This window comes from Cololabis saira, chromosome 2 (genome assembly GCF_033807715.1).
Source record: "Cololabis saira isolate AMF1-May2022 chromosome 2, fColSai1.1, whole genome shotgun sequence".
Classification (NCBI taxonomy): domain Eukaryota; kingdom Metazoa; phylum Chordata; class Actinopteri; order Beloniformes; family Belonidae; genus Cololabis; species Cololabis saira.
The window spans coordinates 35,550,249-35,565,798 of NC_084588.1; the positions used below are offsets into that span (position 1 = coordinate 35,550,249).

Genomic DNA, 15,550 nt, shown 5'->3' on the forward strand with positions numbered 1-15,550 from the left:
CTGTTGTATTTTTTCAGATATGTAAGACTTTAAAACTTGAAAAAAAGGTAAAAGGATTTTCTTAATGTGTGCAACATTTGTATATCAATTCATATCAAAAGGCTTTCTTTGCAAATTTAAATCAGTTTGATTCTCTGTTCTTCTTGAGCATACTGGTGCTCATTTTTTCGTCTCACAGCCACACAACAATATTAAGGTGCACGCTGAACATGTGTGACTCACTTTTCCAATAACAGCCTGGTATTTTGAGTGATTGTCAAACATGCATCATTGCGTACTTTATTCAGCAAGAAAATTTCGGATGGGAATAGGGAGAGAAATGCAGAAAGCAGCATGGATTTCCAGTGACTCTCCAGCACTAAAGGGACTCACTTTAATTTCACTTAGATTGCTAGGGGCTTAAAGGGTTTAGCTGAAAATTGCTGCAATAGAGGATGCACCTTATTACCACGGTGGTGCAGATGAGTCAGATGATAACATTTCTGTTGAGTTACAATAATCAACTTTGTTAACACAATAAAGCAGTGTTGTTTTCGTCAACTATGACGATGACGAAATTATTTCCTTGACGCACCTTTTTTCATGACGATAACGAGACGGTGATGAGCTTAACGAACATGACGAGACGTGTTTGAGTTTTCGTTGACGAGACGAGACTAGACGAGACGAAAATGTTAGTGGGTCAGACGTTCAAAATGCATGACATTTCTGCCTGCCTTTGACATGTCTGTCAAAAATTAAAAAATATCTACAACCTATCCTTGTTTGGTCACCTGGCATGACGCCAGCAGCACCTGAGCAACACGGCTGCGTCAGTCACACACACAGTCCGGTAGTATGATGGACCTTGACGGCAGCAGCAAGGGGCTTGGTGGTCGGAAACGACGAGATGATATATGGACATATTTTCAATATAATCAAGCAGAAAGAAAAACAGAATGCGCAAAGGGGGACGGCGATAAATGTGGCCACAAACTAGGTGGAAAGAATCCCACCAACCTCAAGCGGCACCTGAGACTCACCACGCTGATATTTTTTCGAAGGTAAGTTACACCAAGTCCTGTTAACATATCATATACATACAATGTTACTCGACAATCGGCTTGTGATCAATTTCATATGATCAATTGCTGACTTCAGTCTAAAATTAGCTTGGTTGTGCTGCTAACCCAGGCTAAAGTTTAGTTGTGCTGACATCAATTTAGTAGTTTATGTGTGTGTTACTGGTAGCCTGTGTGTAGTACATGACGGGATTTTGGTCGGGCTGCAAGTGTAATAAGTTCATATTGACACATGTTTGAGTGACTGTCTGAAACGTAGATGAAAATATATTATACAATACATTTGAGACCTGTTGCTGTTCCCCATGTGTTTAAATGAACAGCACACTTGGCTTTTTTTTGTAAATTAACAGCATGTTTAACCATGTTTACATTCAATGACGGTGTGGTCCTCTCTTTGTGTGTTTATGTTTCCGTCAGCACGTTGATATGTTAAACTGGTCGAGTTATATGTGAAGCTTTATCATACGTATAGTCTGCTAGCTTTAGGCTAAAACAGAATATACCTTTATTATTGTAAATATTGGTGAAAATACTTAATTTTTTATCTTTTCTTTCTATCTTTTTTTTTTTTTGCAGGCCGGAGCTTCAGGAGCTGCGTGCTGGCCTGCAGCCCCCCCATGGTCATCCCGCTGCTGCTTCCACCTGCCTGTGTGGATGTCTGCTGTGTGCTTGCTGATGTCCTGGCCTGCCCCCCCGACCACCCCAGTCTGGTCCTGGTCCAGCTTTCTTCCCTTCTAAAGGGGAGTTTTTCCTTGCCATTGTTTGGCTTAAAGTTTTTCTCCCACTAGGGGAGTTTTTACCTGCCATTGTTTATGTAATAATGGCTCAGAGGTCATGTTCTGGGTCTCTGGACAGATCCTGGAGACAAATTCTGTTGTAATAGACGATATATAAATAAAATTGAATTGAAAATTGAATTTCTTTTTTTAACTAAAACCTTTTTGAGTTTTCGTCGACTAAAACTAGACTAAAACTATCACATATAGAAATGACTAAAATGTGACTAAAACTAATAAGCATTTTTGTCCAAAAGACTAAGACTAAATCCAAAATGGCTGCTAAAAACAACACTGCAATAAAGATCACAATGTATGTATGTGAAACTATAAATTCTATGTTAATTTTTGAAGTTATGTGGATTTGAAAATGTTGCGTGTAAATTGAAAATTACCTGATATTTTAAAAGGTTAGCAGTTACTTAAAATATTATTTCATATAATTAATCAATTCTTATTGTCTACATCCATATCAGTCCTATTCAGGGCCATGAAGTGGACAAGAGCCTATGCTGGCTATCCCCAGGTGAGAGGGTTTTCCCATTTTGACTTACGAACTCAGGACATATGTTCCTGCTCACTCTTCTAGCTACTTGGTTATTCTCTCCTTGTATGGTGTATCTGGCTGCATCTGACACCAAGTTGTCATAATAAGTGCTTGATTGTCTTGGGGGCATCTTTACACAGCCTACACCTTGGGTCTTGTCTGGTGTAGTAGACCCTGACCTCTATCGCTCTGATGCTCAGGGCCAACTTTTCATGCAGTCATGATTCATGCCGTCTTTCATATCATGCTTTTTCTAGCCACTGGTAGGACTTCTCATTATGAATCATTCCGTCAGTCTGCTTGTGGTGCATGTCAATCAGGGGCTTTTCTTCCATGATGGATCCTACTCTTTCTAATCTTCCTAATTTGGTTTCTGCTGCCTGAGACATTCAGGCGTAACATTTCATCACTGGGGGCCTTCTCACAGATGTATTTTTGGATCTTTATTGTTTCATACTGGGTGGCAGCTTTGTCGTTCACTTGTCAAAAGCATCCCTCATTCTGCTTAATGTACAATTTAAGAGTAATAAACTGCAGATAAACCTCTATGCTTTATGAAAAGGTTTTGTCTTTATATTAATTCAATTTCACTTTAATTTGTATGGTGACATTTCAAAACAAATGTCATCTGAAGACACTTTACACAGAACATGAGTCCAATACAGTCCAATTAAATACAGTCTGGTCCAGCTAAACACTATTCCAACTCAATGTTTGTATTGTAATTCAGTTAATATAGTTAATTCCAAAACAGCCCAGATTCAAAGTTAATTTATTGTCAATTCATAACAAGCAACTTAGCTAAGGAATCCAGCAGATTGCATAAAATATCTACTTTAGTGCAATGTACCATCCTGAGCAAATGCAGCACAACATTAATGCCTTCCTGCAGTGGCCGAGATGTTATAGCAATGGGTATATTAGTAACTGAGCATGTTTTGATAGTTTGTCTTTGGTCTTCCAGGCTGGCTGTTCAGGATTTACCTTACTCTTTGTATGTACTTGGCTTTTAATGACTTAATGGCTTTTAATGACTTGGTTTCAGCATCTAGAGTTCCCATTTACTTGTGGGATCCTGAATGCCCCTTATGTTGCTTTCTGCTTGTTCAGTTCTGTTTATTACTTTGCTTGTCTTTGACACCTTTTAAGCATATCCAGTCTTATAGATATTTTGATATTGCAGCTGGATGAGGCGGATAAGCAGCATCACCTTGGTATGTAACGCAGGTGATTCTCTCTGACCTATTCTCCTGTTTCCGCCTCCTGTAGCATCTTTGTTGCACTGATCTCTGATTGTGACAGCTAAACGAAGACCTTGGAAGGGAGGTTTTCCTGGTGTTTTTTTTTTGTAAAATGTTCGATGTTGAGTTTTTAAGTATTTTTAATTATTGACATATCCCATATCATATGTATAACCCTTCCACTGGGGTTGCTTGTTTTGTAACAATCGAATAGTCTACATTTTCTGCACTAGTCCTTGCAGTGCCAATTACATTATGGGTCTCAACAAAACATGGACTGGCTCAGTTTATAGCATTGTGAATTTGAGCTACAGAGCTGTATGGAAATAGGGCTGAGATCAAAAGGTAATAATTATTTATTACTTAAATGCAAGATGTTTTTTTTTTTTTTAATACAAATTTTTCAATTTGTTATGATGTCAAATCACACTCCATAGTATAAAATTATGGAGGACTCCATTTCATTAGTCAAATAGAAAAGGGTCATTATATTACTCGACTTACTGTTTTGATTTTCAGTACTAGAAAATCAACTCCTGGAACAGAAATGTAAAAGTGCTCTGTAAGATACTTGAAGTGTGAGATACAGTCCAGAGGTTTTTAAGAACTTTCTATTGATCTCAAGACCTGGATTATCAAGAAACAATAGGAGTCACAGAAATGGTCATTGCCAGGTTTCCTACCTTGACAAAAGGGCTGTGTGCCGCTCCAAGTGCCATTGTGAAGGCAGGTTCTCTCACTTGAGCCAATCAGATTATATCCTGCCTCGCAACTGAAACGCAGAAGAGTCTTGGTTTTAAATTCTTCTCCCCCCAATCGGACACCATGGGGAGGGATCCCAGGGTCTCCACATATTCCGGCATTAGCACCTATAAAAAGAAAGAAACATTTAATTTAGGATCCGAGTGCAACAACTCGGGCACAATGCTGAAACAACCAAATTCCTCCATGCAGTAACAAACGATGACGCGCAGCCACAGAAACCACACACTTCATTATTTCATTTGCATAGCCGATACACAGTATTATAGATACAACGGTTAAAGTTTCCATCACTTCTTCAACAACCGTGAGGAAACTTTGTAACTAAAATAAAAGTGTTTATCAACACAATACCTCTTGCTGGACAACTATCCTAAAAATAACAGTTATATGTTCTAATCAACACCACCAATATGAGAAAGTAGTTGTACTATGACAATCGTATCAAAGTTTTCCGCCCAGTATTTCAAATGCGATGAGACACAGTTGCACACACATATCCAAAAGTACAAAGTTTATAGAAATGTGCATTAGGATATACCAAACTGCTATAGCATTAAATGCACCGAGTGTGTCACAGCTTAAAATCTATCGGTAGGGATTTGTGACTTTAACATGGTACAGCTCCAAATGCAGTCTTGCATCTCAAAGAGGTATTCAGCAGCTGGATGGATCTCTGCCCTGCTGAGTGTTCTCTTTTGAGGCCAGCAGAGTGAGCTTATTGCATTTGAGCTTTTGAGACAGTAGATGCTGAGTTTGGAAATGATCAGTTTTAGTGTTGTGGGATCAGCATAAGCCTGCAGAGCAGCACTTACAACCTGTGTAGCAAACCAGTACTCCTTCACCTTCTTGTTCTAACCCGCTACTTATACACTTAAGTTAAGCCAAGTAATGTGCCATAAACAGAAAAATACAAGGCACCTAGAAAATGGATGACTAAGAGTTCACACTCCATTTGCTCTGGCAGAATGTCTGTGCCCCTCTTCTGTGTAAACAGAGTTCTACCTGGTCTTGTCCGGACCATTATGTTTGCCCTTCAGCTTTACATCACGCGTTCTATTGCTCTGATTGGTTGCAACTATTTATAATTACATCCAAAGGCATTTTCGACATTACCCATTAAAAATACCAAAATCCAAATTTGAGCCACAGGTTCAAGGCTAATTTACATTTTGTGCATCTTTCTTGGAATGCCAGACCACCGGGAATTAAATTTAGATCAGTAAGGTTTATCCAAGTGACCCTGTTTTAAAAATTGAAATGCTTTGACAATATAAAGCAGTTTCATAAATTGACTTACAAAGGGGGGGGGGGGGGGGGGGGAGTGGTAGCCTAGTGGTTACAGAGGTGGGCTTGTTCCCAGGTTTATTAGTTTAGTTTATTGGATGGATCCCCATTAGCCGCCGCCTTGGCGACCACTAATCTTCCTGGGGTCCATAAAGTACAGAAAAAATTACAGAAAAGATAACATCTAAGACATAAATACATACAGTCATACAATAACAACAACAATTAAAGCTGCAAGCAGCGATGAACGGGCCCTCGCACCCTTGTGCACGTTCAGGCATGCTGCAGTGGAAGCGCTTGTATGACTTGTATGTAGATTCTTCAGGCCTGGACATTTAGCGGATGACACCAGCCACGACTTTCAATGCCAAACCATTATGGCAGAAAATAGGAACAATCAAAAAATCGACCAATCAGAAGAAGGGGCTAATTCAGGCAATGAAGGTCAAGTACTCAAAACCGAGTCAGATGACACCACCCACATGTCTTTACCACAACCCGTTCAAAAGTTATGGCAGAGAATAGGGACTATTAAATATTGACCAATCAGAAAAAGGGGCGGGGTTAATTTGCACCAATTATGTTCAAGGACTCAAAACTGAGTCCGATGACACCGCCCACTACTCTTTATATTAAACCATTCAAAAGTTATGGCAGAGAGTAGGAACTATCAAATATGGACCAATCAGATGAAGGGCGGGCGCACTTTCGTTGCCACGGTAACGCTTTTGAATGAGAAAAGTAATGTGCGTCGTCGCAGGACAGAGACGCACATTTTGACGTAAAAAAAAAACACAAAAATTGCTGACAATAATCTCTGCATACAGCGGGGCTCGAACTCTCGATTTCTCACACTAAAGTCGGCAACACTCTGGCTGAGCTATGACTAAGCTATTCCTTGCCCTTTTGACTTACTGGCTTAGGACAGACCAACATAGCGAAAAAATCAAACTGAGTCTCAAACTTTTTTTCCTAATTTTTTGAATATTTGTAAGATATAAATATTAGTAAAACCCTACTATTTTATATTATTACTTTTTCTGTAACCATTCTGCCGAGGTTCTAACCGGGCTGAGCCAGGACTATTTCTGACTTCACCACATTACAGGCAGCTGATTGGTCGGGGGGGCGGGGCCGTCACCACCCTCCGCGCCACTGATTGGTCGGGGGGCGGGGCCGTCATCACCCTACTCGCCACTGATTGGTCGGGGGCGGGGCCGTCATCACCCTACTCGCCACTGATTGGTCGGGGGGCGGGGCCGAGAGACGTTTGAATCAGGAAGCGGGAGTCAGCGCGAGAGCGACTGGCGGCTTGCGGCGATTTTGTTATAAAGCGCAAACGTCTGTTTGGTGATCCAACTCTGAGGTGCAGATGTTCATAAACCTGGTGGCCGACGAGAGAATTAAAAAAAGGGATGTAGACGGGCTGTTATTTTCTCAGCCGCTGATTTCTGATCAGCGCCGACACAAACAAAGGTGTTGCACAATCGCGTACGTCACAGCAGCTTCACCCCAACCCCCCCCACTTCTCACCTGGCTGTGGAAAAACAAACGGGGACAGAACGGGTGGAGCCGCGCTAAGCCGCGCCAAGCCGTGTCAGGCCGTGTCAGGCTGTTTTAATGTGGTTTATAATTTGTTTTAATATGGCCTGAATTCCAAACAAGAGCATTTAGTTCAGTATACCCGCAGTATTAACGTTTTGTCCTGCTGCTCTATTTCGCCGACAGAAAGGGTTGCGTTCAGTGGCGTAACGTATTAAGCAACGTTTCAAAACAGATCTTTCAGACCTCATCCCGCGATCTATTTTGTTTCTCTGCAGTAATGTTTTTAATATAAAATATACACTCACTGAAGAGAGATTGTGGGGGAAAATGCATATAGAAATTTCATCAAACCACACTTTTAAATTGAAGTACTGCTCTGAGCGTCACATATAGACGGGATTACATTGGAGATGTCATACAATTTGGTGTATTCTATTTGTGTCCGAAAATTTCTCGCTAGAAATGTCATCAAACCATCTTTTAAATTGAAGTATATGCATTTTTTTTTAAAAAGAGGAATGAGGAAACTGCTCGGGGTGATCAACTGCTCCGAGCGTCAAATATAGCCGCAGACGGGATTACATTGCAGCCAATAGGAGCCATTCAAAAGTTATGGCAGAAAATAGGAACTATGAAATATTGACCAATCAGAAAAAGGGACGGGGCTAATTTACACCAATTATGGTCAAGGACTCAAAACCATATCCGATGACACCACCCACGAGTCTTTATGTCAAACCATTCAAAAGTTATTGCAGAAAATCAGAAGTATCACATATCGACCAATCAGAAGAAGGGGCGGGGCTAATTCATGCCAATGAAGGTCAAGTACTCAAAACAGAGTCAGATGACACCACCCACATGTCTTTATCACAACCCGTTCAAAAGTTATGATAGAGAAAAGTTTTCTAGGGGGCGCTGTTGAGCCATTAGGCCACTTTATCGCCAGGCCTGGCTTGCGTGCAAAATTTGGTGACTTTTGGGGAACTATCAAATATGGACCAATCAGATGAAGGGGGGGCGCGCTTTTTGGCGTCTAGCGTTGCCATGGTAACGCTTTTGAAAGAGAAAAGTAATGCGCGTCGTCGCAGGATGGAGACGCACATTTTGATGTATAACACACCTGGGTGCACGTTACGGTTCGGGCCGTATTAACTGCAGAAGGAATGGCATAAATTGCGCCAAAATGACACGATTAATCAAACATTTTCAAAATGGCCGACTTCCTGTTCGGTTTCAGCCATGGTGCCAAGAGACTTTTCTTTAAGTTGCGACATGATACAGGTGTGTAGCGATTTCCGTGCATGTACATCAAACCGTATTGTGGGGCTTGAGGCACAAAGTTTTCTATGGGGGTGCTGTTGAGCCATTTTGTCACGCCCATTAATGCAAACCATAAAATATCAAATTTTTCACCAGGCCTGGCTTGCGTGTAAAATTTGGTGACTTTTGGGGCACGTTTAGGGGGGCAAAAAGGCCCTCCTTTCGTCGAAAGAAAGAAAGAAAGAAAGAAAGAAAGAAAGAAAGAAAGAAAGAAAGAAAGAAAGAAAGAAAGAAAGAAAGAAAGAAAGAAAGAAAGAAAGAAAGAAAGAAAGAAAGAAAGAAAGAAAGAAAGAAAGAAAGAAAGAAAGAAAGAAAGAAAGAAAGAAAGAAAGAAAGAAAGAAAGAAAGAAAGAAAGAAAGAAAGAAAGAAAGAAAGAAAGAAAGAAAGAAAGAAAGAAAGAAAGAAAGAAAGAAAGAAAGAAAGAAAGAAAGAAAGAAAGAAAGAAAGAAAGAAAGAAAGAAAGAAAGAAAGAAAGAAAGAAAGATAGATAGATAGATAGATAGATAGATAGATAGATAGATAGATAGATAGATAGATAGATAGATAGATAGATAGATAGATAGATAGATAGATAGATAGATAGATAGATGCGGGAATGCAGAAAGCCTCAGATCCTTTAAATCAAGATTAAAGACTCATTTGTTTACAGCTGACTTTGACTCAATTATTTAAATCATTCTGTGTATATATATATATATATTATATATATATATATATATATATATATATATATATATATATATATATATATATATATATATATATATATATATATATACCTAAATAAATACTGTACTGCATTTTCAACAGACCTGAGTACTGAGTATGAGTGAGGTACTTTTTCCCTCTTTAGTGTCTGTCAGACAGTGGTTGGGAAGCAGCTGTTGTGGAAACAGGCCTTGTGAGTGTTGATGCTCACTGGCCTGCGGTGTCTCAGGTTGTAACCTGTAGTCCACACCCCTGAACAGTCTATGGGCTCGATGATATTTGTCCCTGAGGATGCTCTGTGCCTTCCTCATGCAGCGCTGGGTGAATATGCTGTCTATGGAGGGGATATCAGAACCAGTGACCCTCTGGAGTAGGGCTGGGCGATATAACCTCAAATCAATATCACGACAAATTGTGCAGTGTAACTTAGGATACCTCCGCTACGCATTCATGGAACGCTTGAAGCGGAAACTCAGACCTTACCCGGCAACAAAAAATTTTATTTTCTGATTGGCTGATAGGTTGGTAACTCGAAACAGCTGCTCTGATCTGAAAGCTCAGCGCACAGTAATGTACCTTGACTCGAACTTGATGGACTGTAGGAATTTTTGTACGATGAAATTAATTTCTCATTGTGAGAAATGCCATGTTTAGCGTGAGAGCGTTTGAATGACGTGATAAAACACACACTGTACACCTTCTTAAAGGAGAATGAAAACAGCCTATCAGCACATACAGTGAAAACAGACAAAAAGACGTTTCTTTTCCTTTTAAAAAAAAATATCAAAACACCAAATTTACCGACATGGGATAATTGACGTCGGTCATCCCAGTGAATGTCGGTAACGGTAAATGTTTGGTTTATAGTCCAGGCATACACCAAATCAAACAAAATGGTTTAAAATGGTGTAATTCCATGTCAAGGGACTTGACAAAACACTCATGTGTGCAAATGTTTGGTCATTTATACCAAAACCTCAAAATCTTGTTATTTTATATGTTCATAATGAAGGGGTGACTTTGATGGGAACACCGAATGTGCCTTAAGGTGATATTGACCAAGATTTTGGTGGCATCTGTGAGGCGGTGGCCATAGGTGCAAGAGCAGCTTGCAGCTTTCATTTATGAATTGTAATTCACATACTGAAAAGCACATAAATCAAGCATAGTGTAATCTACTAGTTTGCCCTTACCAGTGCAGTAGGGTGGCGCCCCACTCCATGTGCCATCCTCTTGGCAGTGGCGAGTGGCATTGCCCACTAGCACTCCACCAGGCAGGCAGGAAAACTGCAGTACTGTGCCATAAGTCCAGCTGTTGGCTCCAGACACCTCTGCGTTGGGTGGTACACCAGGGTCACCGCAGGAAGTTGCTGTAGAGATGGTGAGAGATTGGTAGTGAAAGAGAGGGAGGTTTAGACTTTGTGACTTCAGCTATAGACTCCACTGCATGAGGTGGTGCGGCTTGGTTGCTGCAGGACGAGACAGATAGGAGGAATGGCGGTTGACAGCAAGGGGGAGTGAGGAATTTACACAGGTTTTAGTTGATTCTGTGTCCGCATTAGTGCCAGAGGATAAAAAAGGCTGACAAAAGGAGAAACAAGGGTAGACAATGCGCTATTGTTGAAAGATCGAACGCACTGAATTTCAATTGGCAACAAACCCTCAATATTATAATTGTGTGGTATGCACCTATTATTGGGTGTGTGTTTACAATGGGTTTTTGACTTTTCCAATAGGACAGATATAATACAATCTGTTACCGTTTACATTGCATCGAGTCATACGAGTAAAGCTCACCATTATTGGGTTTAACTGAATTGCCTGGGAGTGAGTGAAAACTAATAACCCATCTAAAATCCAATGTAATTTGGAAAGAAGTAAAGAAAGCAGGAGACATCATTCCACAGTGAAAAAGTCAACAGTCATCTGTGGGAAAAATAAATAAATTTTTTTCTTAAAAATTCAATTTTGAAAAATGTGTGTCTGATGGAGCAAGTGTTTCTGGAAGACACCGATATGAAACTGCTCTCAATTTTATTTTTCTGTCAAATGACTTGTCCCTCGGTATCTCCCCTTACCCCCCAAATTGTATTACTTCATTCTCTCCTTGCCCTTCAGTCATTAGCCCTCTCCTCTCCATTTTGCGATAAGACCTTGTTTCTCAAATGTAATGCTTGACAGACAGACTCGAGTGCATCACCTAAATACGGTCTTTCTTCCTTTTCTGTCTGATGTTGATGTGTACTCCTTCTTCCTTTCTGTTCACCTCTTTGTGTTTCTTCCTTGATCTATGAATTAGAATCCTTCTATCTATTGCTGTCTAGTTTAATCTCCATGTTTCTATCTTTCTGACACAAACATCTATTGCCTTCAGAGAGGTGTGCTTACTGTTTCTGATCAAACACACATGATCATAGCATCAAACAAACCTTTTAGCTTTTTTTTTAACATTCTCACTTTTTTTATAAGATCCCTCACATTTTCTTATTTGAGCTTTTCTCTTTTCCGTCAGCTTCATATTCCCTCCTCAGCCTCATGTTGTTGGCTCTTCTAACTATTTCACTTTTCATAGTCCTTTTCCTTGACAAACATAAAGTAAACAAAGTAAATAGTAATGAACTAGGCTATGATTTCATATTTTGTCAAGATGTTTTTGTAAAACACAAGAAGCCATTGAATTAAACATGTTAGGACACCAATTATGGACATAAATCTATTTTAATGGTCAAAGACTTGTCATTCTTTTAGTTATGTCATTGTTATTTCAAAGCTGACATTGTTTGATTTTTGTGTGCGCTGTCATGTTGTCATTATTACATATCGTTTCACGGATAACCTTTTTTACATGTGCTCTCTCTTCTATGCTCTCTTTCCCCAAGAGATCAGATTTATGACCACCCTCCTTGAACCTCCCTTCGGCTGGAGGTCTCTTCTTTTAAAAAGGGAGTTGTCCTTGTCCACTAACATCCACTTCCCCCTCTATGCTCAGGAATTTTTTTCTCTGGCCGTTTTCATAGATAGATAACGTTTTACAAATTGGCATCATCCCAATTGGGACTGGCAACCTGCCCAGGATGTACGCATGCCTTTTGCCTGACGAAGGCTAGGATAGGCTCCAGCAGATTCATGGGACAAAGAAGCAGGTAAAATAATGGATGAATTGATAGATAGATCTTTACAATTATAATGAATTGCTCTGAGTTGGCTCATAAATTGATTGCAAGAATAAGCATGTGATTTGAATATAACTAAATAATGATTGGACTGACGTGAACTAAATGTATTTGTAACAGTGGTAAATTAGCTTTCTGTGTAAAAAAACCCATCTCTGATATTACACTTGCTGTGAATTGTTACTATAAAAGTAAACTGAATTGAATTACATTTTAGAGTTAGGGCATTTGAATATTGTGTGACAGGGTAATGATGTTTAAAGCAAATTATGATTTAATGGAGGTTTTAAAAATACTTTGAAAGTATAATGACATTTCAGCAAATCTCTATCCCTATACATTATTTCAAGAAAAATATTCACGAGTTTCTTATGACACCCACAGTTTCATGTAATGTTAGCTCATCAAGCTAACTAGTTTCTTTATGTTTTTTAATCCCTCTGCATTTGCATGTTTATGATGGGTTATAATGTTGTTTTTATGTTTCATTAATATAGACATAAACAACAATGTATCATTACTATATACCTCACAATACGGGCCAAATAATTAATGACAACAGTCATAAAACTTTTAAAGGCTCATTTGTGGTAATGCACATTTACTCAAATAATCCTTACATAGTCGTTCTATCTCTGCCTCTGTTGTCACTCTTTCTCTCCAATGAATAATAAAAATAAACTATATTTGTTAAGAGAATTTAATTCAATTCAGTTTAAAAGGCACCCCAAAAAATATAATTGAACTTTAAATTAGTTCAATTAATATAAAGCCAATAAAAATAACAAAAAATATTAACTGCCTGGCAAAGGAAACCAACAGACTGCATCAAAGCTTTCTTTTGATACAATCCCCGTTCCTGAGCAAACACCAGGCAACCGTCGAAAAGAAAATGTCCCTTTAACCGGAAGAAACCAGACTCAGGAATGGCAGCCATCTGCCTCGATCGGTTGGGGGTTGAGATGAGAGGAAAGAAGATAAATCAAGTTGGTGTGGAAGACTCAAATTTTAGAATAAATATAATATTCAGAGAATAGCAAAGGATTTCATAAAAGGAAAGTGTTAAGAAGAGTTTTAAAATTATAAGGTGATGTTGTGTGCCTGAGTGCAGCAGGTTCCTTAAGCTGGAGGTTTTAATGAAAAAATCCCTATCTCCCTTTGTGATAAACTGTTATCTAGTGATAGTAAGAACAGCTTTATCCGTGGATCTCAGATGCTGGGAGGGGGGCATACCAGGTCAACATGTGATGCAAGTGGGGCAACACCATGTAAGGCAGGGGTGGCCAATCCTGGTCCTCCAGAGCCCCGTCCACCATGTTTTAGATATTTCCCTGCTTCCATAGACCTGATTCTAATTAATGGCCGTCATCAACTCGTCATCAAGGTCTGGACAACTCTGTTGGTCAGATAGCTATTTGTATCACAGTTTGCTGAAGCAGGGAGACATCTAAAACATGCTGGATATAGACTCTCAAGGACCAGGATTGACCACCACTGATGTATGGCATTGAAAGAGATCAGTAGGATTTTGAAATTGATACAAAATCTAACAGGAAGCCAGTGCAGGGAAGCAAGTACAGGGGAGATGTGCTCATACTTTTTTGTATCAGCATCTTGAATTAACTGAAGGGATCGTTGACTAATAGAATGAATTACAGTAGTCCAGGGGAGAGTAGAAACAAACATTCATAACTTTTATAATGAAGTAAAGTTTTGTCTGTTCCTACCTAGGCAACGAGGGACTGGTCTGTCCCACAGTCCATTATGCTGGCATGTGAGCAGTGCAGAACCCAGAAGGTAGAAACCTCGTTTGCAGTGGATTACAATAGTCACACCATAGTTGAAGACTTCTGGGTAACGTAGACCGGACTGACGGACGCCGTTCTCCACGTGGCCAGGGTCCGAACAGTTAACCACTGTGTGAAAGAACACAATACCTTGTTAGAGGCTTTTATTTTGTTCATATTAAGAAATATTTCCTCACTTCTATAATGTTTGAATCATGTTTAGGAAATGTTGTTAACTTAAATGTTGGAATATACGCATCATGGCTGCCCTGCGTATCCTGCATTTGTTTGGCATGTTGGTCGTGCACATTCCCAAACATACACAATGCATACGCGACCTATAATAGACAGTTGACCCCTGGTAGCACCAGGTTATGCTAAACAAGCTGCACTGGTGAAGCACTGATCAAGTCGAGCAATCTGATGCAACAAGTCGTCAAACTTTACAGTCTATTCAATGTTTAAAAATTCTAGCTCTGCAGCAAAAGATAGGGTCAAATTATTTTGCTCAATTTTGAGCTTTTTTAAAAAAAAAATACTTATAACACCAGTGTAAAAGCTGTTCTGCTTAAAGGATTTCTGTTGGTAAATCTGGTACTTTTGAACATCTGTTATAATGAGTAACCATGACAGCAGGAAAGGTGTTTACATATGGGAGCAGCTGAGCCTTCCAAAGCTCACATAATATCTAGAATAAACCCGACTGCCCCAAATCCAGATGGGTTAAAGAGGAGATGTGAGAGAGGTAGAGCAGGGGTGAGACAAAAACGAGGAGAAGGAAGTTCATACTATACGTTCTCTTGGCTGTCATGGGCAATGAAAGATCATGATATGGAAGAGGTGGAGAAGTGATGAAAATAAAGGTAAACTGTCAGGAATGCTACATGCTGCTTAAATGCTACATGTCTCACTAAGACTATAGTTCAGAATACATGCTGGACTCCAACACCTCTCTGCTGTTGTGTGATGCTAGATTTTTTTCACAGAGTTGCCAGAGTTTCCGTCTACTGAGTCTACAGAGTCTGCAGTCTACCGAGTTCACCTGTGTTACTCACTGAACATGCACGTAACATCATCAGTTTGGTTGTTATCTTGGGTCAAAGGGACAATGAAAACAAAATGAACAACTCTGAACACATAATGGAGCTAAACCTTCACAGAATAACCATCAGATAACAGCATGGGGTGGGATTGTAAGCAATAAATCAAATTCTACAAATTCAGTTTGCTCTTATTGGTCTTTTCTGGTGATCCTTGAGATTCTCTTTCATCACACCCCATTTCGTTTTGTGAAGTTCTTTCTTTAGTAACTCTGCTACTCTGTATTTTCTGGGTG

The 15,550-nt window shown here is 39.6% G+C and overlaps 1 protein-coding gene across 1 annotated transcript in view; it reads right to left on the bottom strand.

The window, feature by feature from the left end:
- LOC133463077 (CUB and sushi domain-containing protein 1-like) overlaps positions 1–15,550 on the bottom strand; it is a 604,241-nt gene that overhangs the window by 47,075 nt on the left and 541,616 nt on the right. The window contains exons 58-60 of the mRNA XM_061744534.1: positions 14,155–14,343; positions 10,448–10,624; positions 4,312–4,497 (exon numbers count right to left, since the gene is read on the bottom strand). Of these exons, the coding sequence (XP_061600518.1) occupies positions 4,312–4,497; positions 10,448–10,624; positions 14,155–14,343 (552 nt within the window). The remainder of the gene's footprint in view (positions 1–4,311; positions 4,498–10,447; positions 10,625–14,154; positions 14,344–15,550) is intronic.